The 26,662-nt window shown below is 44.6% G+C and overlaps 1 protein-coding gene across 4 annotated transcripts in view; it reads right to left on the bottom strand.

Annotated features, from left to right (window-relative positions):
• creb5b (cAMP responsive element binding protein 5b) overlaps positions 1–26,662 on the bottom strand; it is a 68,125-nt gene that overhangs the window by 21,130 nt on the left and 20,333 nt on the right. For all 4 annotated transcript variants that reach the window (XM_030370766.1, XM_030370767.1, XM_030370768.1 and 1 more), the window contains exon 7: positions 26,425–26,529. In XM_030370766.1, the coding sequence (XP_030226626.1) occupies positions 26,425–26,529 (105 nt within the window). The remainder of the gene's footprint in view (positions 1–26,424; positions 26,530–26,662) is intronic.

Below are 26,662 nucleotides of genomic sequence, written 5' to 3'. Positions count from 1 at the left end.
CCCGTTTCAACGAGCGAGTCGACCACGGGCGCTTAACTCACAGTCCGTGTTGGTCTCACGGAATCACTTAAATCGTCCGTGATGTGCTCCTGCGCACGAACGTTAATCTATTGAAGCGTGTTCCCGAGCACGATAGTCCGACTTTTTGCGTGTTACACAAAACGAAATGTAAACCAATGCATTCTGAATGGGAGTGTTCTAAGACAATTAACGTGCTCCACAAAACGGTACAGAGAGAGAGAAAGAGAGAGCGGGAGGGACAGAGAGAGAGAGAGAGAGAGAGAGAGAGAGAGAGAGGCTTCAGAAAGGGTGTGCGCAGATAGTACAGTGCACCCTAGTTATGTTTATGCCAAAACCTATATATATAATTAGGCTGTGGAAATTGCAATAAGTTAAGAACACAACTTCGGACGTTGAGCACACAGCCGTGTGACTCGTTTATTTTGTAAAAAAGAAAACCGGAAAACAAAGCGTGCTGAAGGTAAACAAATCCAGCATGGTCTGTGACGTCATGAGACGCACGTACTCCTTAGGGACCGCGATCCCTGAACCACCAAGAACGTAAATGACATGCAGTAAACAACAACACAATTGAAAGAACAACACATAACGAAATACTGTAGGTGAATTATGTTACGGTCACTACAAGGCTATAATTATATTATTTAGCGTGTAATGAGACAATCTATAGCCAAATTGTCGAAGATGCCCGAGAATCTTCGGGGATATCAGCATGGGAAATCGGCGAATCAGACCCATGAAGGGGGGGGGGGGGGGGGGGGGACACGTTAGTTGGGGGGGGGGGGGGGGGGGGGAGAACCCCAATTCCCAGAATCCCCCGCGGCTCCGGAACACGGCGTAGCTCATATAAATCTTTATTATCTGAATGGGAAATGCAATATTTTAGGACAGATACACCATTGAACGCGTTTCTAATGACATTTCTAGCGAGAAATGTACATTTTCCTTACATAATCTTCAGTCAGTGAATGTGTATGATCTTTATTAATCTTTATTATCTGAATGGGAAATGCAATATTTTAGGACCGATTCACCGTTAAACGTGTTTCTAATAACATTTCTAGCGAGAAATATACTTTTTACTTGCATAATTTTCAGTCAGTGATTGTGTCTGATCTTTAGTTTTATAGTTATTAGGATTTGATCGGCTCGCTCGCATGTTTCAACGACGTCAGGTTGCTTTCGCTAAACTAGCAGCTCACGTGCTTCCTGCGTTTGTGTTATTAAACTGTTACTTTATGTAACTTTTAATGATATCATCTTGTTAGAAACACGTATATCTGAGAGCCAACCCAGTCGCCAAAAGCATACGTTGACAGTGTACTTTTCGTGAACACTGGATAACGTCGCATTTCAACATAAAATAGCATGTTATACAGAAACACACACGCACGCACACGCACAGACACACACACACACACACACACACAAGCACACACAAGCACACACACGCACGCACAGACACACAGACACAGACACACACACACACACACACACGCACACACGCACACGGTGCATTTCGCTGCTAAAACAACAACAAAAAAATATTCCCTCAAATATTATTACTTTCAAAACGTTGGTCAAAATGGCCAATAATATCATTTTTTATTTGGGATGCTTCTAGGACATTTTGGGTGGATTTTGAACGGTATGTGGGGGGCACGTTTTTTGCAGGACCTGGCAACCCTGCGCTGTTGCCCGAGATCTGGATCCACCCCGGCGTGGTGCCGTCTCCTTTTGACCTTTTGACCCCAGACTTCTGGGGGAATAGCTGAATCAATTCATTAGTCAATCAGAAGCATGTAAATATCTTCCCAGTGGCGTAAGAGGACGAACAAGGTGTCCTTCAACATCTACGCTTCCAGGAGATTGCAACGGTGCCACACATGAGCATATTCGAACATGTTTAATGGTAGTAATTAGCTGTCGAAATTGGAGGCCTTAATCAATACTGAGCAGCTATTGATTTGCTTCCCGATAAAGATTTGTCACAAATGACATGTTATTTAGCATCTACATGTTGAGCTGAGTCCAATGACACCAAGAACGACACTCTAGCTAATGGTAACATGTGTTTTACATGGTACACCTAGGTCTAGGACATGATCTCGGTGTAGCAAGAGGCCGAGCTTGATCTCATTGGACTCAGCTTAACGTGTAGATGCTAATTAACATGTAATTTGTCAAAAATCTCCATCGGGAAGCAAATCTAAAGCTGGTCATTATTGATAAAGGCCTCCAAAATCGACAGCTAATTACTACCCCGAAACATATTCAAATATGATCATGTGTGGCACTGTTGCAATTGTCTCGAAACGTAGATGTCAAAGGACACCTTGTTTGCTCTGTTGCACCACCGGGAAGATATTTTCATACTTCTAATGGATTGATTCATATTTTAAGGTTCTCGGAGTGAGACTTTAAGTGGCTGCAGCAGAAGTGTTGAGACGAAAGATGATATCAAGAGATTTATAGAATATTCCCATTCACATTATGATTCTTCGTCGTAACATCCGACCAAACATCCTTTACATTCACAGAGCGAAGATTATGAAAGTCCAGGCTCAGCAAGTGCTCCATCTCGTTGCACCTGCACCCAGCAGCTCGCTTGCAAGTTTTTGGCCTGAAGTTCTTTTTTTTTTTTTCATTTGGACAAAGCCCCTCAGAAGTGTAGCCTGCAAGACCTAATGGTTCAGAATGTGGTGGAAAAACAGTTTTTGAGATAGGAAGGTCCTACCGCCCTGAAATTTTAATACCTTATTCTAGGGCCTAACTGGGACCTACGCACCGAAACTTGGCCCGGTCGGACCCCGAGGGCAGGATGGGGGGGCCTGCCCTCGGGGTCTGACCGGGCCAAGTCTCGGGCAGGAAGGGCCCCCCCTTCCTGCCCTCGGGCGAACCGCTTGAATCCACTTCTGAAGTGGATTCAAGCGGTTCGCCGGATGAGGGCCAAACTTTAAAATAAAACAAGTTAGCACGTTTGTTTGTAGCCGACACTTTAGTGAATCAGACTACACTAACGCTACAGCGAGCAGGCTAGCAACCAACCGGGGTCATATCAAGCGACTGAAAATCGGGTCTGTACCCTCCCGTTTCCAGTGGAACAACTGGGGACTGCCAAGAAGGGAGTCCGTTTATAAAAGAGCATCAACTCGCTTAGGCCATGACGTTCACCCAGCCCTTCCTCTGGAGCAACCGCTGTCGTGTGAAGAAGAGCCGATGGAGGAGATCGCAGCTTCGGTGGTGATGACAGAACATGATTACGGTTCTGCTCCTAAACCAGGTTTGTGCAACCCGGTATCACGCGATTGCGTGCTCATGCACACGAACGTTAATCTATTGAAGCGTGTTCCAGAGTACGATAGTCCGACTTTTTGCGTGCTACACAGAACGAAATGTAAACCAATGCTTTCTGAATGGGAGTGTTGTCAGACAATGAACGTGCTCCACAAAACGGTACGAGAGAGAGAGAAAGAGAGAGAGGGAGGGACAGAGAGAGAGAGAGAGAGAGCGAGAGAGAGGCTTCAGAAAGGGTGTGCGCAGATAACAGTGCACCCTAGTTATGTTTAGGCCAAAACCACAAATGCTATATGTATATATATATATATTGCCTAATTATATATATTGCCTATATATATGTATAGGCTTTATATATATAATTAGGCTATAATTATATTATTTAGCGTGTAATGAGACAATCTATAGCCAAATTGTCGAAGATGCCCGAGAATCTCCGGGGATATCAGCATGGGAAATCGGCGAATTAGACCCATGAACCTATAAAGAAAGACGTCATCTCAAGCGGGAGAGAACGTTTGCGGTGCTGGATTGTGTCACGTAAGTACAGTGCCGTGTTCCAATACCCGTACTGTCCGTACTTACTAGCCAACATTTGAGTACGCAGTACGTTCCAATTCAGATCCGGCGAAAAGAAGTATACTTCAAGGACCCGGATGCCGCACTCAAAACGGGGTAATAGTGAAGTGTGGATCGAAGGACACTCCCCCCCGTACTCAACGGCAGCCATCTTAGCTACGTAGCGAAAGAGGCGGAGCCAGTCTGAGCCAAAGTCGGCGCATTTCCCACATAGTCTGCATTAATAGAGTCATTTTGTAGTTTTTATAGATTTTTATAGCTGCTAGGCGTAAAGAGTTCACCGTTCAAAGCGGAATGTTTATTGCGGGGGAGGAGCCACGGCGGCAAACGTGATCGTAATTTCCGGTTAGTGCACCACGGAGTACTCGATTTGGAACAGCACTCACATCTGAAAAATTAACGTAGTAGACAGTGCGGATAGTATACTTCCTTTAAGTATACTCATGGAAGTACGGGTATGGTCTCACGAAAATACGTGACACTGCCACGCTATTTAATCTATTGTAACGGGATCAGGAACACGTAGACCTATTTTATAAATTTTGTATTTCAATTGGAAGTAGGCTATTTGCCGTGTCACTAAGCATGACTTCCAAACTAAGGTTATGTCCGGGAGCGTTCTCCCTAATGTCCCTTATGGAGCTCCGTACAGATCATTCATTGTTGAAAATTGTCTGTGATAACTAACAAATGACAGCTTTTGGCCACCCGTTTCTACTTAAAATTGTCTGTGATAACTAACAATACGACAGCTTTTGGCCACCTACTTTCACCTTTGATAGGCTACTGAGAAATTGTGACAATACACGGATATATTAAATGCAGGTGCGCTGCTCTGTAGGCAAACCGCGAAGGAAAAAAGGGTAGCGGCTTCATCTGTTCTTTTTAAAAATTGTATGTCTTGATGTTTATTTTATCTAGCCATCTATTCTCTTGTTTTTGGCTACGTGAATGAACGTCCGCGTCGATGCCTCGATCGCAAGTCCAGTGTCGCGACTCGCGAGCGGACGTTGCCATGACATCTAGAAATCATACCTTATTTAATGGGTTGTAGTGAGTGTAACATAATTCACCTACAGTATTTTGTTATGTGTTGTTCTTTCAATTGTGTTAGGCATGTCGTTTACTATCTTGGTGGTTCAGGGATCGCTGTCCCTTTTAAGGATTACGAGCGTCTCATGACGTCAGAGCCCATGCGGGATTTGTTTACCTTCAGCACGTTTTGATTTCCTGTTTCTCTCTTACTAAATAAACGAGTCACACAACTGTGTGCTCAACGTGCGAAATTGTATCTCTCACTTATGGCAATTTCCACAGGGTTATCATTAATATTGATGTGTAGGGGTTGTTTATAACTCGTGAATAATATTGTTTAGACCACGGCCTGGGGGAATACTCTGATTCTGATTGGCTGCAGTGCGTGCATTTACTCCTGAGGTGCGTTCAGAATCGCAAACATAGGCGAACGTTCGCGAACGATTTTAAACATTTTCCGTTAAACGAACATAAGCAAGCAAACGTTTACGAACATAGGCAAACTGTCTGAAGAGGTAGTTCTCCACAAACAGATGCTCTCTTCGGCTACGTGACATTCGTTGCCATGGCATTAAACTAAACTATATTGAAATCATTTACTCCTTTCTTACACAGAAAGCAATAGATAAAACGTTTCTTTTGCATCCTAAAATGCGATTTGAACGTTATATCGCAGTAAGTGGGTACAACTTCGGTGACGTAGCCCTCTATTCTTGAATTTTCCGTACTGGTTGTCTGCAGTAGGCTTTCAATGAGGTCGACCACTTGCAAACCCTCTTCTGTAAACTCTTCCATTAACATGGAGGCTGCCGCTAATACCATGGCCTTCGTATCCATTTTTTTCGTTTACAGTTTGTTTAGAACGGTGTTCAAAAATCGTTCAAAATTAATTGTATAATGTCAACGCGTTCGTTGCGAACGTTCGCCTATGTTCGCTGAACTTGAACGCACCTCTGATATAGCCCTACAGACACCTGCTAAGTAGTTCCAGTCAGTTTTTAGATTCTCGGCCCGAGCCCGAGCCCGACGCGGGCCGGGTCGGGCCGATATTTCCCACCACTATACTCGGGCCGGGCCTTTGATCGAGCGTTTTTATTTTTATTTTACCATTGGTTTGTTGGCCTAATCTGAGGAGAAATCTATGCCATAAACAGAAATATTATAGGCCTTTATAACACGGGTCTTCTCAATGCCGTGGAACGCTCCGTTCATGGGTAGTAGTCCGGTGACTTGTCTATCCCAGCGTCTTCCGTTGCTAAGCGACGTCACCGTCTTTGCGGACAAATTATTTCTCTGCTGATCAACACTACGAATGGCCAAAAGACTTGTATCCCCCCCCCCCTCAAATAAATACTATGGCAGAATTATTATTATTATTATTCTCATTCAACTTGAACATGTGTTTTTACAGTAGAGTGGTGGAGAGATGACGTATGTTGGCCAACCCGGAAGTGAGCGTCGCCCTGGATTCCCTCGACAAAAAGCCAACGGGTTTTGCCATTGGATTTTGGATTATTGCTGAAACATTTGCATCTTTGAAGCACCTCCTCAAAAACTGAAAATAAATAAATATATAAAAATAACCGTGCTCCAAAGAACGAAATGTAAACCAATGCATTCTGAATGGGAGTGTTTCTCTGATTTTTCCATGCTACACAGAACGAAATGTAAACCCATGCATATAAAGACTTCATGGTCATAATAATTTAAATATCATTAATATCCTGAGTGTGTAGGGTGGTATTCAATTTCTTTCAACAGGGCTGCATCCAGTCACTTGACCGTTATGGTTGCTATGGTGGTTGCTATCGACCGCCCCCTCTAATCCTTACATGGCTCTAAAAACCACGCGGCAAAGGAGCTGCCGTCCATTGTGTTGTTTTTGTCGTAAACTAGGGTCCGATGCTTAGAGAAAAGGCAGATATTCCAAGGTATCCTTAAAAGGCAGCTTGGATGTTTTTATTTTCTGCAGTTTAGACTTCTACTTTAACCTATTTTGGAAAGCAAAACACCAAGCTCATGGATTTAACGAGGCAGGGTTATTTGAAACAATTGATTCAATAAATATTTGTGAGATGTCATTACTTCTCCTGAGTTTGCTTCCTATTTATGTCAAGTATACACCCCTACTGTCCACAAGCATCCCCCCCCCCCCCCCCCCCCCCCCCCCCCCTCCCCATATGGATTTGGAGAATTGTTGCCACGTCCCAGTGGTGGAGGTATCATATATATGAAAGAGGGCATTCAATTATACTATAATGATCATTAGGAGGCCGAAGCCCTAAAGGAAGTGATGCAATAGGTGACTGAGGGTCAACATTTGAGACCCCCTTTTATCAAAGGGGATCTCAAAGGATGCATACGCTTCAACTTGTGGCTCCAGCCCTACAGGAAATGACTCAGCAAGTGCTCCATCTCGTTGCACCTGCACCCAGCGGCTCGCTTGCAAGATTTTGGCCTGAAGTTCTTCCCAGACCTACACCCTAGCCATCCAACATGCATATCTGAGAATCAGGCCTCTCTTTAATAAGGGCAAAAAGTTATGAGAGAAATACACATTAACTTTTTGTTATCTCATAAGAGGCGTGGTGCCGGCTCCTTTTGACCTTTTGACCCCAGACTTCAAAAACGTGGCCAGAGGCCAGCTGTGTCTACACACCTTAAGCCACAAATGTACATCTCCATCCCACAAAAAATGGGGACTAGAAACTAACCTCTGTCTTATCTACATTTACTGTACTGTTGGAGGTCACGCCCCTTTTCCGGCCTTTTCGAGATAGCCAGGGATACTTAAATGTTTACACACATTTCCCGGGGCCCCGAGAACGACATATCCAAGATTTGGAGTTCTAGCCCTTAGAGAAAAAAAGTTTTCCCAAATGGACTGTCATTTGGACAAAGCCCCTCAGAAGTGTTGCCTGCAAGACCTAATGGTTCAGAATGTGGTGGAAAAACAGTTTTTGAGATAGGAAGGTCCTACCGCCCTGAAATTTGAATACCTTATTCTAGGGCCTAACTGGGACCCCCGCACCGAAACTTGGCCCGGTCGGACCCCGAGGGCAGGAAGGGGAGGCCCTTCCTGCCTGAAACAGTCGGACCCCGAGTGCAGGAAGGTGGGGCCTGGACTTTCATAATCTTCGCCTGGTGAATGTGAAGGATGTTTGGTCGGATGTTATGACGAAGAATCATAATGTGAATGGGAATATTCTATAAATGTCTTGATATCATCTTTCGTCTCAACACTTCTGCTGCAGCCGCTTAAAGTCTCACTCCGAGAACCTTAAAATATGAATCAATCCATTAGAAGTATGAAAATATCTTCCCGGTAGCGTAACGGGGCAAACAAGGTGTGCTTTGACATCTACGTTTTGAGGCGATTGCAACAGTGCCACACATGATCATATTTGCTTCCCGATGGAGATTTCTGACAAATTACATGTTATTTAGCATCTACACGTTAAGCTGAGTCCAATGAGATCAAGCTCGCCCTCTTGCTACACCGAGATCATGTCCTAGACCTAGGTGTACCATGTAAAATACATGTTACCACCCGCATGCTTGGTGTCATTGGACTCAGCTCCACGTGCAGATGCTAAATAACATGTCATTTGTCACAAATTTCTATCGGGAAGCAAATCATTAGCTGCTCATTATTGATTAAGGCCTCCAATTTCGACAGCTAATTACTACCATTAAACATGTTCGAATATGCTCATGTGTGGCACCGTTGCAATCGCCTGGAAGCGTAGATGTTGAAGGACACCTTGTTCGCCCTCTTAGGCCACCGGGAAGATATTTACATACTTCTGATTGACTAATGAAATGATTCAGCTATTCCCCCAGAAGTCTGGGGTCAAAAGGTCAAAAGGAGCCGGCACCACGCCGCTTATGAGATAACAAAAGTTCATGTGTATTTCTCTCATAACTTTTTGTCATTATTAAAGAGAGGCCTGATTCTCAGATATGCATGTTGGATGGCTAGGGTGTAGGTCTGGGAAGAACTTCAGGCCAAAATCTTGCAAGCGAGCCGCTGGGTGCAGGTGCAACGAGATGGAGCACTTGCTGAGTCATTTCCTGTAGGGCTGGAGCAACAGGTTGAAGCGTATGAGTCCTTTGAGATCCAATTTGATAAAAGGGGTTCTCAAATGTTGACCCTCAGTCACCTATTGCATCATTTCCTTTAGGGCTTCGGCCTCCTAATTGACCATTATAGTATAATTGAATGCCCTCTTTCATATGATACATCCACCACTGGGACGTGGCAACAGTTCTCCAAATCCATATGGGGAGGGGGGAGGGATGCTTGTGGACAGTAGGGGTGTATACTCGACATAAATAGGAAGCAAACTCAGGAGAAGTAATGACATCTCATAAATATTTATTTAATAAATTGTTTCAAATGACCCTGCCTCGTTAAATCAATGAGCTTGGTGTTTTGCTTTCCAAAATAGGTTATAGTAGAAGTCTAAACTGCAGAAAATAAAAACATCCAAGCTGCCTTTTAAGGATACCTTGGAATATCTGCCTATTTTCTAACCATCGGACCCTAGTTTACGACAAAAACAACACAATGGACGGCAGCTTCTTTGCCGCGTGGTTTTTAGAGCCATGTAAGGATTAGAGGGGGCGGTCGATAGCAACCACCATAGCAACCATAACGGTCAAGTGACTGGATGCAGCCCCGTTGAAAGAAATTAAATATCCACCATACACACTCAGGATATTAATGATATTTAAATTATTATGACCATGAAGTCTTTATTTGCATGGGTTTACATTTCGTTCTGTGTAGCATGGAAAAATCAGAGAAAAACTCTCCCATTCAGAATGCATTGGTTTACATTTCGTTCTTTCGAGCACGGTTATTTTTATGTATTTATTTATTTTCAGTTTTTGAGGAGGTGCTTCAAAGATGCAAATGTTTCAGCAATAATCCAAAATCCAATGGCAAAACCCGTTGGCTTTTTGTCGAGGGAATCCAGGGCGACGCTCACTTCCGGGTTGGCCAACATACGTCATCTCTCCACCACTCTACTGTAAAAACACATGCTCAAGTTGAATGAGAATAATAATAATAATAATTCTGCCATAGTATTTATTTAAGGGGGGGGGGATACAAGTCTTTTGGCCATTCGTAGTGTTGATCAGCAGAGAAATAATTTGTCCGCAAAGACGGTGACGTCGCTTAGCAACGGAAGACGCTGGGATAGACAAGTCACCGGACTACTACCCGTGAACGGAGCGTTCCACGGCATTGAGAAGACCCGTGTAATAAAGGCCTATAATATTTCTGTTCATGGCATAGATTTCTCCTCAGATTAGGCCAATAAACCAATGGTAAAATAAAAATAGGCCCGGCCCGAGTATAGTGGTGGGAAATATCGGCCCGACCCGGCCCGCGTCGGGCTCGGGCTCGGGCAGAGAATCTAAACACTGACTGGAACTACTTAGCAGGTGTCTGTAGGGCTATATCAGGAGTTAATGCACGCACTGCAGCCAATCAGAATCAGAGTATTCCCCCAGACCGTGGTCTAAACAATATTATTCACGAGTTATAAACAACCCCTACACATCAATATTAATGACAACCCTGTGGAAATTACCATAAGTGAGAGATACAATTTCGCACGTTGAGCACACAGTTGTGTGACTCGTTTATTTAGTAAGAGAGAAACAGGAAATGCAGAAGGTAAACAAATCCCGCATGGGCTCTGACGTCATGAGACGCTCGTAATCCTTAAAAGGGACAGCGATCCCTGAACCACCAAGATAGTAAACGACATGCCTAACACAATTGAAAGAACAACACATAACAAAATACTGTAGGTGAATTATGTTACACTAACTACAACCCATTAAATACGGTATGATTTCTAGATGTCATGGCAACGTCCGCTCGCGACACTGGACTTGCGATCGAGGCATCGACGCGGACGTTCATTCACATAGCCAAAAACAAGAGAATAGATGGCTAGATAAAATAAACATCAAGACATACCATTTTTAAAAAGAACAGATGAAGCAGCTACCCTTTTTTCCTTCGCGGTTTGCCTACAGAGCAGCGCACCTGCATTTAATATATCTGTGTATTGTCACAATTTCTCAGTATCAAAGGTGAAAGTAGGTGGCCAAAAGCTGTCGTATTGTTAGTTATCACAGACAATTTTAAGTAGAAACGGGTGGCCAAAAGCTGTCATTTGTTAGTTATCACAGACAATTTTCAACAATGAATGATCTGTACGGAGCTCCATAAGGGACATTAGGGAGAACGCTCCCGGACAGAACCTTAGGCCCCGTCCACACGAAGCCGAAACGGGCGAAACCGTTACGGTTTCGATCTATCCGGTTTCGAAGTATCTCCGTAAAGACGAAGCCAAGCGAAACCGGATAGATCTGTAGAAACGCTGTAGTAAACATTCCAGGCCCATAAGGGGCGCTGCTTCTGGTACACAAATCCAGAAGAAGAAGAGGCGAGCATGCACATAATGGCTGCCCCCCGAACCACTAACAACACAAACAAACAGCTCTTCTACGATGGCGAACTAGATTCTCAATAAATAATGGCTTAGCAACCCAACAAGGGACATGATATGCTGCAGAACGATTACAAGCTTGTAGTCCGCCATCATCTTTTTTGTTGTGATTTCTGAGACTCCGCAGGCTTAAGAGCCATTGGCTAGGAGGTCGAGGGGTGGGGCGATGACGTCATGGTTTGCGGTTTCAGTCGGTTTCAGGCGTCCACACGAAACCAAAACGAAACCGGATAGATTTGAAACCACCTCCGTGGGTGGTTTCAGAAGTTTGCGGTTTCGGTCAGCGGATTCGCCGGCTTCGTGTGGACGGAAGGCCGAACCGTACAAGACCTTTGCGGTTTCGCCATGAAATCGGCTTCGTGTGGACGGGGCCTTAGTTTGGAAGTCATGCTTAGTGACATGGCAAATAGCCTACTTCCAATTGAAATACAAAATTTAGAAAATAGGCCTACGTGTCCCTGATCCCGTTACAATAGATTAAATAACGTGACTGTGTCACGTATTTTCGTGAGACCATACCCGTACTTCCATGAGTATACTTAAAGGAAGTATACTATCCGCACTGTTTACTACGTTCATTTTTCAGATGTGAGTGCTGTTCCAAATCGAGTACTCCGTGGTGCACTAACCGGAAATTACGATCACGTTTGCATAGCCTATACATATATATAGGCAATATATATAATTAGGCAATATATATATAGATACATATAGCATTTGTGGTTTTGGCATAAACATAACTAGGGTGCACTGTACTATCTGCGCACACCCTTTCTGAAACCTCTCTCTCGCTCTCTCTCTCTCTCTCTCTCTCTCTCTGTCCCTCCCTCTCTCTCTTTCTCTCTCTCTCTTACCGTTTTGTGGAGCACGTTCATTGTCTGACAACACTCCCATTCAGAAAGCATTGGTTTACATTTCGTTCTGTGTAGCACGCAAAAAGTCGGACTATCGTACTCTGGAACACGCTTCAATAGATTAACGTTCGTGCGCATGAGCACGCAGTCGCGTGATACCGGGTTGGTTTGTCAGTGTGTTTGTTAGTATTCTGAAATATTGTCCTACTAGTACCCCATACTGTTCTTAAACCACCTACCTGACAGGATGTGCTACCTATGGTTTAATCACAGAATGGGCTCTTAGTAGGTTATACCGAGGAGGTAGGTCAACTTTTCAGAACTCGGGCACAAAATGTTTAGTCTTATTGATGTCCCAGCATTTGACCAATACCACAATGTGAAAAGCTTCATCACAAGTACAAATGTTGCATTTTATATCTTACTTAATTAAATGTTAAGGTGAATATTGAGCTATAAAAAGCAATTTTTAAAAGAAATATTGAGCTATAAAAAGCTATTTCTTTAGAGGTCCGAACTACTTCCAATAACTACTTCCAATATGCAAGTCACAGCCAAAATCTGGGTCAGATGTTTTAATTTATTTTCTCATCTCATACAGGTGCACTGGATGCTGCTGCTGCACGCATACAACAATTGGAAGAAACGGTTAAGGAGCTGACAATAGAGCTGTCACAGCTAAGTGTGTCAAGTGCCTTTTCACAGATTTTGTGTCTCAGACAAGGACATCTTTTTTCACACCAGATTCACATCAAGAGATGTTTTTTGTGTCTTCTGGGAGGCTATTCAACCATCTGCCTCCATGTTGGCGCATTGGTCGAAAGCTCAGAAAAAGAAACAAACATTTGAACCCATTTCTCCCAGTCCAACGCGATGAGTTTTTTCTCTTCTGCTGCCTGGTTGCTGCAGGCCTGCAAGAGAAGGTGCTGGCTGACATGTTTCAGGTCACTGTGTCCACTGTCTCCCGTCTTGTTATAACGTGGGCCAACTACCTTTACCTGCTCCATGGCTCCCTCCCCATCTGGATGAGAAAACAGCAAGTCAAGAACACCATGCCAAGCAAATTTGTGCAGTACAGTCCAGATGTTCGGGTAATCACCGACTGCACCGAGGTGCGATGCCAGAATCCATCATCCCTCACTCTCCAGTCTGAGGTTTTCTCATCTTACAAGAACACGACAACCTTTAAGGCCTTGATTGGGATTGCCCCTTGTAGTGCTGTGACTTTTGTGTCAAGCCTCTTCAACGGCTCCATCTCTGACCGAGAGCTGACTGAACGAAGTTGACTGCTGGATTTACTGGAGCCAGGAGATGGCTGCATGGCAGACAAGGGTTACACCATTGAGAAGCTGCTAGCCAGTGGCGTAGCATAGTTGTGCTAGGCCTCGGAGCAAGATCGTGCTGGGCCCCACCCCCCCCACATAAACACACACACACGCGAATGCATCCACTCACCCATAGGGCCTAAGGTAAGCCAACAGCCGCCACAACGAGATCGCTAAACCATCATCAGAACCATGGACAGAGACTTAGCATCCCTAGATCACACGTCAAAATCGCGTAAACATTATTAGGACCACGTACACTGTATTTGCAACACACTGCCTACTATCAAAAACAAAGCATAAATACTCCATTCAGCTGACCACACAACTACATTTCCTAAACAGCACAACTATGGCCTAATCAAAATGGCCAATGGTAACATACTCCTACATGGCACAGCGGCCATAACCAATAATAAAATAACAACTGCTCTTACCCGTTCAGAAGTTAACTCTGCGTGCCTTCTGTTCAGCGACCTTCTTGATAATAGAGGTGAAATTCCAATTTCCTTGCTCTTTCATTCTCGATTGAGAGTATGGCCAATACACTCAATCGCTAGTGTGCCATGGCGCTCCTTAGGGAAGTCTTTATCAATTTGAGCTTGGAAAATGACCGCTCTGCCGTGGCTACTGTCACTGGTATGGTGAGGTACAGGAAAAACGCTGTGCAAACATTTCGAATTGCGGGCATCCAGGTCTTTCTTCTCTTTACGTTTTTTAGTAGCACTTTTTAGCTTGCTAAACATTGCAATGGTATGGCTTAGCTTTTAACAATATGTTAGAGTTTCAGACACTAGCTGTGTTCGAAGTCGTTCGCTATACACTCACTCACTATTCCCTATATAGAGTTCATGATATAGTGCACTATATAGGGAATGAACAAACGAGGATTCGGACACTACGCTGAACATTTTTAAACGTCATGTGCGTCAGTAAATGCGCCGGGTATTTGTGTGACGCAGACAGATGCGCCCACATCATGTAAACAATCCGGGCACTCACGAGGAAAGCTGGAGGTTGGATTGATGTTGAATGTTACATTTCCTTGTTCAAGTTTTTTTAAATTAATTTTGAATGTTACATTTTCTATGTTAGATTCCAAATAAATTGGTGATATTTCTAAACGAAGACGGAGACTCCATCATTTAATGTTTTCATTTTTGCGGTTAATCAGCTTCTTCTTCTCCTTCGGAAAAACAGGACCGCATTGCATTGTAGTATACGGGAGTAACATGTAGGGTACGTCGTATGTACCATGGTATGTACACTCAAAACATCACGGTGATTGGTCGAACAGATTTCCCAGCAGGCACTATTCTTTTGTAAATGTTGAAAATAAAAGAAAATAAATGAAGTAGCCTAAGTGCGATTGTATATACTTTTTTATTCCTGGCCAAAATATCACTACTGTAACCAAATTACATACATTAAGGCAGAGGAAGATAAAATATATAAGCCACCCTGACTGTGATGTTATAAGAAGGGAGTCTATCTAGTGCGGTCAGTTCCTTTCTAAAATCACTTCTAGACATCTGATGCTGCTTTCACACCGCCGCTAGCACGGCGACTGTCGGGCGGCCGTGGCCGCCTGGGGGCCCGACGGGGGCTAGGCGGGGCCCACGCGGCCGGGGCCCCCCGGACGTCCAGGGCCCCGGGGCCCTGCCCCGGAAGCCCCGGCCCAAACTACGCCCCTGCTGCTAGCTGACCGTGGGGCAACGCTGATTATGCCACCCTTCATAATGACAGGTAGGCATGAAAGGAATGAACATTTCAAATTAAAACTGTGACCCAAATGTGACCATTAAGATATGCAGACAAATGTTTAAGATGTACTGATGCACTCATAATAATAATAATGCTAATTAACTTATCTCTAACCACAGCGCAGTTCACCGAAGAGGATGCTCTGAAAACACAAGCAAACGCCAAACTTCAAATCCTTGTGGAAAGAGCAATACGCAGAGTCAAGGAATACCGCATCTGGGAACGCACTGTCCTTTCACCTTGTCTGGGACAGTCAACCAGCTGTGGACCGTCTGCTGTGTGATGACCAACTTCCAGGGACCACTTGATTTAAAAGGCTACATTCCAACCTGTTGAATAGTGTTTCTACTCAAACATATACCTATAAATATTAAAACGAGAGACACAGAACATTTGGAGTAGTCCCTTCATCTTTTCCGGAGCTTTAATTCTGTATACTGAAAACATTGTACTGTATATTTTGAATGACATGTATATAATTGAATGAGAAGTCTCATCTATAATGCATTTTAAAGTCCAGTCGGCCCATCCTGAAAGTATTCAAAATAATCTTAATATGTAGTGTAGTAAATGAAGCACTCAGAAAAAGGGAATGAATTAAATCCTTTTATTCTTTCAGTTCCTTTATTCATTCAGTTCATTTCACTTTCTGCTGAAGAAACACATCCATATATGTACCAAAGAAGTACAATTCTACCTTATTTTTCATCTCGTTTATCATTTCATCATCCCTCCAGATTCTTTAGACTGGGAAGTCTCCCTCAGTGTCAGTTATAAAATCGCACCGACTCAATCCAGTTACTGCCAATTGACCTTGAACCTGCCAGCTGGTGCCCCGAAGTGCTCCGTTATGACGGTGAGGAGGTTCTGTGTGGAGCACAACCTTAAAAGTAAATCCTTTTATTAACGTGAGTTTGGGTACATTTACCAGGGATGTCGTGAATGTGAACTGCTGGTGTGGGTGTCAGATTGACTCGGCTGCCAGATCGACTCGGGGTCCTGCGCTTACAGATGACGTATCGACACTTGACGTATCGACACAAGCCAGCAGACAAAACCCGGAAGGGTTGTTTATAAACGGGGCTCAATCATGGACATAAAAAGAAGGCTCAATCCAATTTGGTTTTGATTTCATTGAACGCTGCCCGTTGTTTTGCACAAACAAAGCCATTGAAAACACGTCTAAAAGCACTGATGAATGCATATGTAACCCAGTTCCTGTTAGGGACTCTTATTCTGAAGGAGGAGAACGGAAGTGTCTGCATGTGGGTCGCTGTTTTGACTCTGTGTTGGGAGCGCTGGAAATAAAGTGGATCGCCCCGTTCAGTGTATGGAGTTAACCGATTATTCTTTTATGTATAACCCAAGTATAGGCAACAATAATTTGTACATTTGATTATTATTCATAGATTAGAAAACAAAAGGAGATCGTCAATACTTGGGAATAACATGGGAATGAATGAAACGCAAGTCATTATTCCGAGTCAATCTGACACCCACACCGGTCCACCATCGGTTCGCCAGAGTGATTTCACCGGATGTGACAGTGCACAAAGATCTCCGAATGCGGAAGTACTACGCATCAGCTTGATAATCCCCTATTGCACATTTAGCGCATTTTGTAAATCCCATTGATTTCTGTTGGAAGACTCATTGCTCGTTGGCCGGAAACGGAAGAGGGGGGTGTGCACGTTTGGTTGTAGTCTTTTTTCGCTCGGTTCTGGCCCTACTGTTGGGACGGAGAACCAAGCAAAAATACTACAACCAAACGTAAACAGCCCCCCTTTCCGTTTCCGGCCAACAAGCAATGATTCTAGGAGGTATTCTAGTCCGCTGATCAAGCCAGAGAGCTAACATAATGGATTGTACATATATATCATTCGAAATGAGTCCCAGCCTTTATACCACAGATACTCTAGGGTCTATAGCATATAACCGCTTTTTCTGAGTACAGTTTAATTCATTTTTCACAATTTACAAGCTCTCGTTTTGAAGAATATTCACAGCGCCATTCGTTTCAATGGGAATCACGACGGTCTATACTTTCAACAAAGTGAACATTGTGCGACACTGTCACACAACATCGCAATGCTTGAGCGCATGCGTAGAATCTTCGTTCTTCTCTTATCCACGCCGCGAAAACCAAAAAGATCCTTCTTTGTTCAGTAATACTATCTGTACATTTCCTCTACATTTCGTGGAAAGACTCCTGTCTTTTTAGTTTATTAGAGCTGCCAGAGCAGCTTGAAGGTCTGACGCATGAAAATAATCCAACATGTTTGTTTATTTCTCTGTACTGGCGCATGTATGCGACGTAAACGCATACGCGACGTGAGCAGATCTGAGCAGAGTTTTGCATCTTGGCAGTGTAGACGGAAACGCTACGGCGGAGCGTAATCAAGTTTTCTACTCTAGAGGGTGGTTTAGACGCTATCACCGTCTAAACGAAAGGCACTTCCGAAAAAATATTTTGTCGTTTTTACCCGCAAGCGTCCTTGTGTAAACGGAGCCAAGGGAAACCCGCAGTGAATTCAACCCGGTCCACTTGACATCGGTAGGTGGATGACAGTGGTAGGCCTACCGTAACTTCAATAGCCCAGGCTTTTATTTGTTTCACTCACTGAACTTTCGGACAAAACTCTTACTCAGCAAAAATGGGAAATACTATAACATTTATTATTTAAACCAGTATGAATATTCCTACTGTACGTAGGCCTATAAATGTTACCAGGCTATCGAATAACACACACATACACACACACACACACACACGGTGGCGGAGTTGTAATCGGGAGAGTCGGGAAAAATTCCCGGCGGGCCGTTAACATTTCGGGCTGTCGAGCTGATTACTGCGGGATAACAATATTGCGTTTATAAAGTTCCTTGCAGCGCCGTCCGGCACCCTGAGCTGTACGTCCGCAACCTCTCAATTACTCAACAGACGCAAAACTCACAAACTGTCAACGTCGCAACCAAGTCGATTTTGTCTAGAGGGGAGTAACTAGGGATGGGAATCGAGAACCGGTTCTTGTTCAGAACCGTGGCCGAGTCAACCGATTCCTTGGAATCATTAGCAAGCCTGCTTAACGATTCCGCTAATCGGTTCCGGTCGCGGCAAATGCGTCATGACGTCACACACACGCTGCTTTGTTTTGGTTCAGAACGCAGCAAACATGGCGCTGCCAAGGAAGAAGCGCATTGTGCGTTCACACCAAACGCGACGGGGCAACAAGATCCCATACAAAGTGTAGGTAGCGCCGCGTATCGGGCGAATTTTTCAAGAGAGAAAACCGGCGACAAGTTTTGATTTGTCGCGCCACACTTTCGCCATGCACAGGCGAGCGCGTTCACGAGGATTTGTGCGGCGACAAATTTGCTCGAGTTGAAATATTTCAACTTTGACGCGAATTTCGCGTGATGACAGCCAATCAGCGTTCAACATTGTGACAACTGAGTGACATGTGTAACGTAACAGCCAATCAGCGTTCAACCGTCAAACTCAGTGCAGTGCAGTCCGGGGTGAACTGCAGCATGGAGGAGAAAGTGATTGTTGCCGTTTGCGACTCCCGGAGCTCTATATATAATAGTATATAATATAATATAATTGTATAGATAATATCACGGCCAACAGCTCTGTGCGCCTCCGGATGGCCGTAGCGTGGGGAGCTCTCATAGGGATTGGTCTTCTCGGGGTTTGTTTACCGGCGTTGCTATGGTTTCCGGTCTTGTGTGTTCCAACGGTTTATTAGGTAGGCCCATCTAATAAATCTCTGTCTAATCAGTACTTCATTTTGATTATGTCAGTTCAATTTTGTTACAAGTTGAATGCAAATGAGCACTGTTAGTATTACAAAAGGCACAAGCTCTTACTTGACTGTTTTCAGTCTGTGTTTTTAGTTTTATGGCACATAATGATGGCATTTGGGCTTAAAAAGCCAAACATATATTTTTTTGTCTAGACCAATTGATTTAAAAATGTACAATTTCCTAATACTAGACGCACTTCTGATCAGATATTAAAGAGATTTAATACAAACAAACACATTTGTACTTATTTTCTCACCCAATGAGAATCGATAAGAGAATCGATAAGGAATCGGATTGATAAGCAGAATCGGAATCGGAAATCGTGAAATTCTTATCAATTCCCATCCCTAGGAGTAACTGAGCGGGCCCTCCCGAAGTGGTACAGCCTTGTACTGCGATTGGTCAGAAAGACGTAACAGCTAATGACGAAATTGAACTCTCGTGCAGGCTCGAACAGAGTGACACACAAACAAACACACACACACACTTTTAAGGAGTTTTTCACCCGCTCCGTATTCTTGCTTGCCCCAACAAGTTTGTGCGGCATGCTTGTTGTTTTGTTTCCGGTGTAGCTAGATCCGGTATGGTGTTGTAGTTTTTCTAACGTGACTAGTAGTTGCTAGACAGCAGGTGAAAAAACGACAACGTTCGCCAAGCCAAAAGAGCGTTAATCGCGCGATAAAAAGATTAACGCCATTTTAATTGGTTTGCGTTAACGCCGTTAATTACGCGTTAAACTGATTCTAATATCATAATATGCATTTCAACAAGGAACTAACATTACTATGCTACTGAGTAAAAAAATAAAAATACCTTATGATAACACCAAACAGATAAAACAATTCACGAATAAATTGAGATGTATGGTAAATACATTTTGTTTCTGTTGCCTTAATAATGTAGTGAGACTGACAATCTCTGAATGCTGCCTGGCTTCATAACCACAGACTGGAGGAAGCCCACAAAAGGCCTCTCTCTCTCTCTCTCTCTCTCTCTCTCTCTCTCTCTCTCTCTCTCTCTCTCTCTCTCTCTCTCTCTCTCTCTCTCTTTCTGGAAAGGGACAAACACTGATACAGCAAAGCAGCGATACTGATAGGACACCTTCTGAGTCGGGCAGTGCTCACCTCTGAAACTGTATAATATCATGACGCCAGCAACACTCCCCATGACTATTATCTCAAGAGATATCTGGCCAGCTAAGACACTGACACCCATTCCTCCCCCTCTGCTGCCCAGAGAAGACACGTGGTATCTCACCATCCCTCCTCTGTTGGACAGAAGAGATGCATGGCGGTGTCCTAGTGGACTCAGCCGAGGTGTTCATCACACACTTCATCACAACACTCCAGTTGTCATACATTGATTTTACTGGAAACCATGTCCAGCAGTGTTTGCAAATCCCCCTATTGGTTTGTTCAATCCAGACTAGAGCCAGATGTGTGGGCTTTACCTAAGAATACTATTCAGCGAGTGACAACAGAAACATGCTCAAACACACACATATACACTTATACGCACACACACACACACACGGATATTCATACACACATCAATGAACGCATCACACACAGGGCCGTTAAGGTGCGGCCACACCAGACGCGTATCTCGCGTACCTCGCGTATAAAATCGCCATTTTTTCCATAGGGAACCATTGGTTTACGCGCGTATGAGACGCGTACACGCGTTACACGCGTAAAAGCAACATTTTACGCGCGTATGAGGCGCGTATATTTACGCGCGTAACGCGCGTATATATGCGCTCGTACATTTCAAGAGTTCAACTTTTTACGCTCATACGCATGACGATTAGCCGCGTTGCCCAATCAGCGTTGAGCTTGACCCGACGTCACTGGCAGAGAGTAGTGAGCTTGGACAGAAGCATACGGCCGACATCTTTCTTTATTCTGTGTGGGAATAGTAACATAGTTACGCCATTAAATGCTTTTATGGAAACATTTTTAGCGAGAAATGTGCATTTTACTTTCATAATGTTCGCTCGGTGAATGTGAAGGATGTTTGGTTTGATAGTTATGATGAAGAGGGAACGCTCCGTTCACTTGCATGGACAGAGTCTCTGGTTACTAAGCAACCTCAACGTCTTGGCGGACTATATATCTGCTGATCAACACTACGAATGCTGGAAACACACCAGACACACCATGTGAAGTTATTTAACCCGATTATTGTTATTTATATCCGAGATTATTTAATCTAACCCGATCTAAACTCTATCACCCAAACACGGCGGCGTTTGGGTTTCCTACCTCGGACTCCAGCGCAGCCACGGCCGACAACTTTCTTTATTCTGGGTGGAAATAGTAACATAGTTACGCCATTAAATGCGTTTATGGAAACATTTTTAGCGAGAAATGTGCATTTTACTTTCGTAATGTTCGCTCGGTGAATGTGAAGGATGTTTGGTTTGATAGTTATGACGAAGAGGGAACGCTCCGTTTACTTGCATGGACATGGACTCATCTAGGCGCGTTAGGAGCGTAGGCGCGTTAGGAGCGTATGCCCATTTTTGACACAAAATGGTCAAGCAAAATTTTTTTTTTTTACGCGCGTCACGCGCGTAAAAATTACGCGAGATACGCGGTTGGTGTGGCCGCACCATTACACCAAATCCTGGGCCCTGTATACAAGAGGTACTGATGCCCCCCCCCGAATTCCCCCTACCAACCCCCTGCGCTGAATTGTTGACGGACGGACGGACGGGGGTGGAGAACAATTGTTGACGGGGGGGGGGGGGGAGGGGGGAGACGTGGCCGTGTGCGACTCCTGACACTATGGGCTGGTGAATAATTCAAAATATTATTATTATTATTTTTTATTTTTTATTTTTTTTAAATTGCCATGGGCCCCCCCTCTGCCTTGGGCCCCCCCACGACTGCCTCACTTTCCCCCGCAGTCCGTCGGCCCTGCACACACACACACACACACAGCATTCTTATACCCAACACACCAAAGTGAGCCCAGCCAGAGGCTGCAGATTCAGCTGCTCTTAGCTCACCGTCCTTCTCCGATGACATCACCCCCCGACAATGCCACTATTCATACAGATGTGGCCTATAAAACCTGGGACTGCACTGCTTTTGTCTGCTGCCTTGCTCCACAACTAGAGGCCTGGCCAGAGGTGATTCTCTTACTAAAAGGAGAAGAGAAGGAATTGATCACTTCATTGGGTTACTGTTAACGCTAATGGTTTAATTGCTTACAAATGATTTAATCTGGAGCTAAAGGCTCATTCTCTAATGTGAGATGACAACTCTCTGCTCACTTGGTTTTCTCTCCTTGGCGTTCAGGAGTCAGATTCTGTTTGTACCCTAATTCTGATCTTGACCACCAACTCATGACCATTCTTCAACAGAACCGACCGGGCCACAGGGGAACAACAAACAGAAATGTCAGAAGAAACGTTGTCTGCAACAATTTAGGTTTGGGTTCTCCTGTGTATTATGACATTTTTGGTTAAGAAGGGCTCTACGTGTTCCCCCATTGGAGTAAAAAAGGAGTACATTTAGAGCCAAGGATGATATCAACCTGGGGTCCAGTGCCAGAGAGCTGCAGTGTACACACAGGGTTGTTTATCTCTGCACCTCGGCTGATGCTTAGTGACAAAGATATTGTCCTTGGTAACAACATCAACAAACGATAATTGGGGAGGTAATACATAACATATTTTGTACACCAAGCTGATGATCTTCTAAATCCGTCCCTCACTCTCTCTCTCTCTCTCTCTCTCTCTCTCTCTCTCTCTCTCTCTCTCTCTCTCTCTCTCTCTCTCTCTCTCTCTCTCTCTCTCTCCCTCTCTCTCTCTCTCTCTCCTCTCTCTCTCTCTCTCTCTCTCTCTCTCCTCTCTCTCTCTCTCTCTCTCTCTCTCACTTTTGACACAGAGGCATGCAATGCAAAGGCTTGTGTGTGTGTGTTTATGTTTGTAGGTGCATGTGCATATGTGTGTCTGTGTATGTGTGCATGTGTGTGTTTATGTTTGTGTGTGATTTTTTTGTTTGTAGGTGCATGTGTGTGTGTGTGTGTGTGTGTGTGCTTCTATGTGTGTCTTTGCATGTGTGCATGTGTGTGTTTATTTTTGTAGGTGCATCTGTGTGTGTGTGTAGGTATGTGTGTCTGTGTGTGTCCGTGTATGTGTGCATGTGTGTATTTATGTTTGTGAGTGTGTGTGTTTTTGTTTGTAGGTGAATGTGTGTGTGTGTGTGTGTGTGTGTGTGTGTGTGTGTGTGTGTGTGTGTGTGTGTGTGTGTGTGTGTGTGGGTGTTTGTTTGTGTGTGTGTATATGTGTGGGGTGTATGGAGAGTGACCCAGAGTTGGAGCAGCGTTGTGTGACGCTGAGCCTTTGAGCGATGCCTCTCAGAGCTGATGCTCAGCTGGTGTCCTGTGGAACTTGGCACAACACTCCTCAAAGTTCTCTCCATGTTCATAGAGAGAACCCTCCATCCCTACACTCAAATCCTCCGACACAACACAACCACGCCCGCCCGCTACCCCATCACTCACAAACACAGCATCACCAACCCAGCCTCAACCGCTCCTCGGACTGCACACTTATGCCGAGATTACACATTGAACAGCAAGCTATAACAACATCCAGACTTCTTTACTGAAGCATTTATTCAGCGGCACTTGAGGAGAGATGCACATTAGTGGGAAAAACAGAGATTGGTAAGGGGACGGAGAGATACAGATGCACAGATGCCAAGCCATATAGAGAGAGAGAGAGAGAGAGAGAGAGAGAGAGAGAGAGAGAGAGAGAGAGAGAGAGAGAGAGAGAGAGAGAGAGAGAGATGCTATGATACAGATACCCCTGGGCTTGGAACAGTCTTTCAGCTCATTAACTATTTACACCAGATACAGGTCTCTCTGTCACTACAGCTCACCGCAAAATCAATTTGCCATCATTAGCCAGCCCCAGGCACCCTCCCCCTCCCTCTGGAAGGGCAGCCATGAAACCAGGGGTCTGCTGCTGGTCCACACACTGACCCGCTATCAGGAACACACTGTCTCTCTTTCTCTCACACACACACGCACATACACACACACACACACACACACACACACACACACACACACACACACACACACACACACACACACACACACACACACACACACACACACACACAAACACACACACACACACACACACACACACACACACACACACACACACACTTGTCTCCCTCTTTGAGTTTGCGTCACTTTGTAGTTATACTAAAACCTGGATGGCCTATTTACGTTCTTTATGACACCAATAGATGTCCACCTCCATGTCCCTCTCTTCTCCTCTGGTAACGTTTACCTAGACCAGAGCATCCAGCTCTGGGACGACAGGGTGTTGAGTTACAAGGCTGAGATTTCCTATTGGCTGAGAATCAACATGTGGGGGTAATGTGATTAGAGCCCCATCACAGGGGACACATGGAGCTGATCACATCCAAGTCATCCGATAGCGAGGGGCCTATTTATCGACCTGGGGCCCGGGCTGGGATATTACCGACATTAGAGATCCCGATTTATGTGGCGCTTTTTTGGACACTCAAAGACGCTTATCAGTGAAGAGGGGATCTCACTAACCACCACCAATGTGTAGCACCCACTTGGGTGATGCATGGCAGTCAATCGGTGCCAGAACGCTCACCAGCTTGAGGTGGACTGTGAGGGAATTAATGAATCAGCCAATTATACTGATCACCAGCAGATAACACAATTAGTCGCTCACTTTCTCTTCACAATCTCCGAATTCCATCAGTGCATTTTGGAGGATCATGAGGCAAAGTGTCCCCTAGCAGTGAACTCCAGTTTGGTGGCAACGCGTGTTGGGGCAAACGGTCAACCAAGTCGTTGGGTTTGCCAGGTTTTTGTCCCTTAAGTGAGTGCATATGTTTATCAGAGTCCCAAACAGAGCCTTTATAATTAAATTACCCAGCCCCAATATGTGTCTGGAAGAAAGCCAGCAGGGAGATAAGCCTAATACACTAATATTGTGTTACCGCAGTGTGTTGCCATAGGAACAGCTGAGGAGATTCAAAAGACTACAAAGGCAATCAATCTTGAACGAGCTAAGGGAAAGAGGGAGAATTAACTGCCCTGAGAATGCTCCCGCTCTCCACTATCAGAGCCATAACTCTTCTAATGACCTCTGCTATCTCGTCTCTCTCTCTCTCTCTCTCTCTCTCTCTCTCTCTCTCTCTCTCTCTCTCTCTCTCTCTCTCTCTCCCCGTCTCTCTCTTACACTCTCTCTCTCTCTCCAACATCTTAATCTCGAGTGACCGCAGCCACTGACAATAATAATTAGAAATACAGAGAGTGGCCAACATATCAGGAGTCAGAGCAAATATTATGCTCGACTCCTGCTGATATCCAAGAACAACGACATTCATCATACACCATTATTTCCAGTTTTGCGATGTTCAAAACAATGGAAGATGTTTAACACTTAGTTGATATTGGTCTTTATTCTCCAAACTCCAAACTCTCTAAAGCCTGTCTTGTGTCGCCCTTTCATCCTTCTCCCATTCCCACTTCTTTAACTACTTTGTGAGCGATGAGGTAATTCTTATGTTTGCATTTTTTTGGTCGGCCTTAAACAAGGGCTAACAAGTTGCAGGACCTACAGAACATGTTCTGTACATTAAGATATACATCAGACAGGCAGGGCGCACAAGGGCTGCAACCACATAAAGGCTCTTTTATTCCTACCAGCTGAGCCAGCCAACACTGTTCTGCTGGCTCAGGCGTAGCTTTGATTCCAGACCAAATGATGAAATCCACACAGACCTTAGACCATAGCATTGCTGGCATTAGCGAGTGGAAAAAATGGTTGCAACACTTTAAGCAAGTGTGTGTGATTGTGTGTGTGTGTGTGTGTGTGTGTGTGTGTGTGTGTGTGTGTGTGTGTGTGTGTGTGTGTGTGTGTGTGTGTGTGCGCGCGCGCGCGCGTGTGTGTGTGTGTGTGTGTGTGTGTGTGTGTGTGTGTGTGTGTGTTTGTGTGTTTGCAGCATGTGTGTGCGTGTTTCTGCACGTATGAGAGAGGAAAGGGAGAGCAAGCAAGGCTATGTGTTTGCAAGTGGGTGTTTCCTTGTCTGCACAATATTATACACAAAGAGTGCTTGAGGCATTATGACATGTACACATATCTGTACTAGACATTAGTGCTGCAAAGAAACAGCGAAAGGCAGAAGAGCAGCTCACCAGTTTGGCCTCTGAGTGCATGGAAGCAACCGGAGTGGAGGAGCAGGAGCTGGTGTGGGACGGGCCCAGCATCCCCATCAGACCCATGGACATCTGTCTCTCCATCTGAACACCAAAAGGAAACCACCGTACCCTCAACGTAAGGGCTCACAACACGCAGGGAAGCCTGCGTGTAAAGGGCTTTCAGCCAACCTGAAAGCCCTTTACAGTGATCTATATCAGTCATCCATGCTCATTG

The sequence above is a fragment of the Gadus morhua genome, chromosome 11 (genome assembly GCF_902167405.1).
Source record: "Gadus morhua chromosome 11, gadMor3.0, whole genome shotgun sequence".
In the NCBI taxonomy this organism is placed as follows: Eukaryota; Metazoa; Chordata; class Actinopteri; order Gadiformes; family Gadidae; genus Gadus; species Gadus morhua.
The sequence above is the reverse complement of the archived record's forward strand: the minus strand, read 5'-3'. Positions and strand labels throughout refer to the sequence as shown.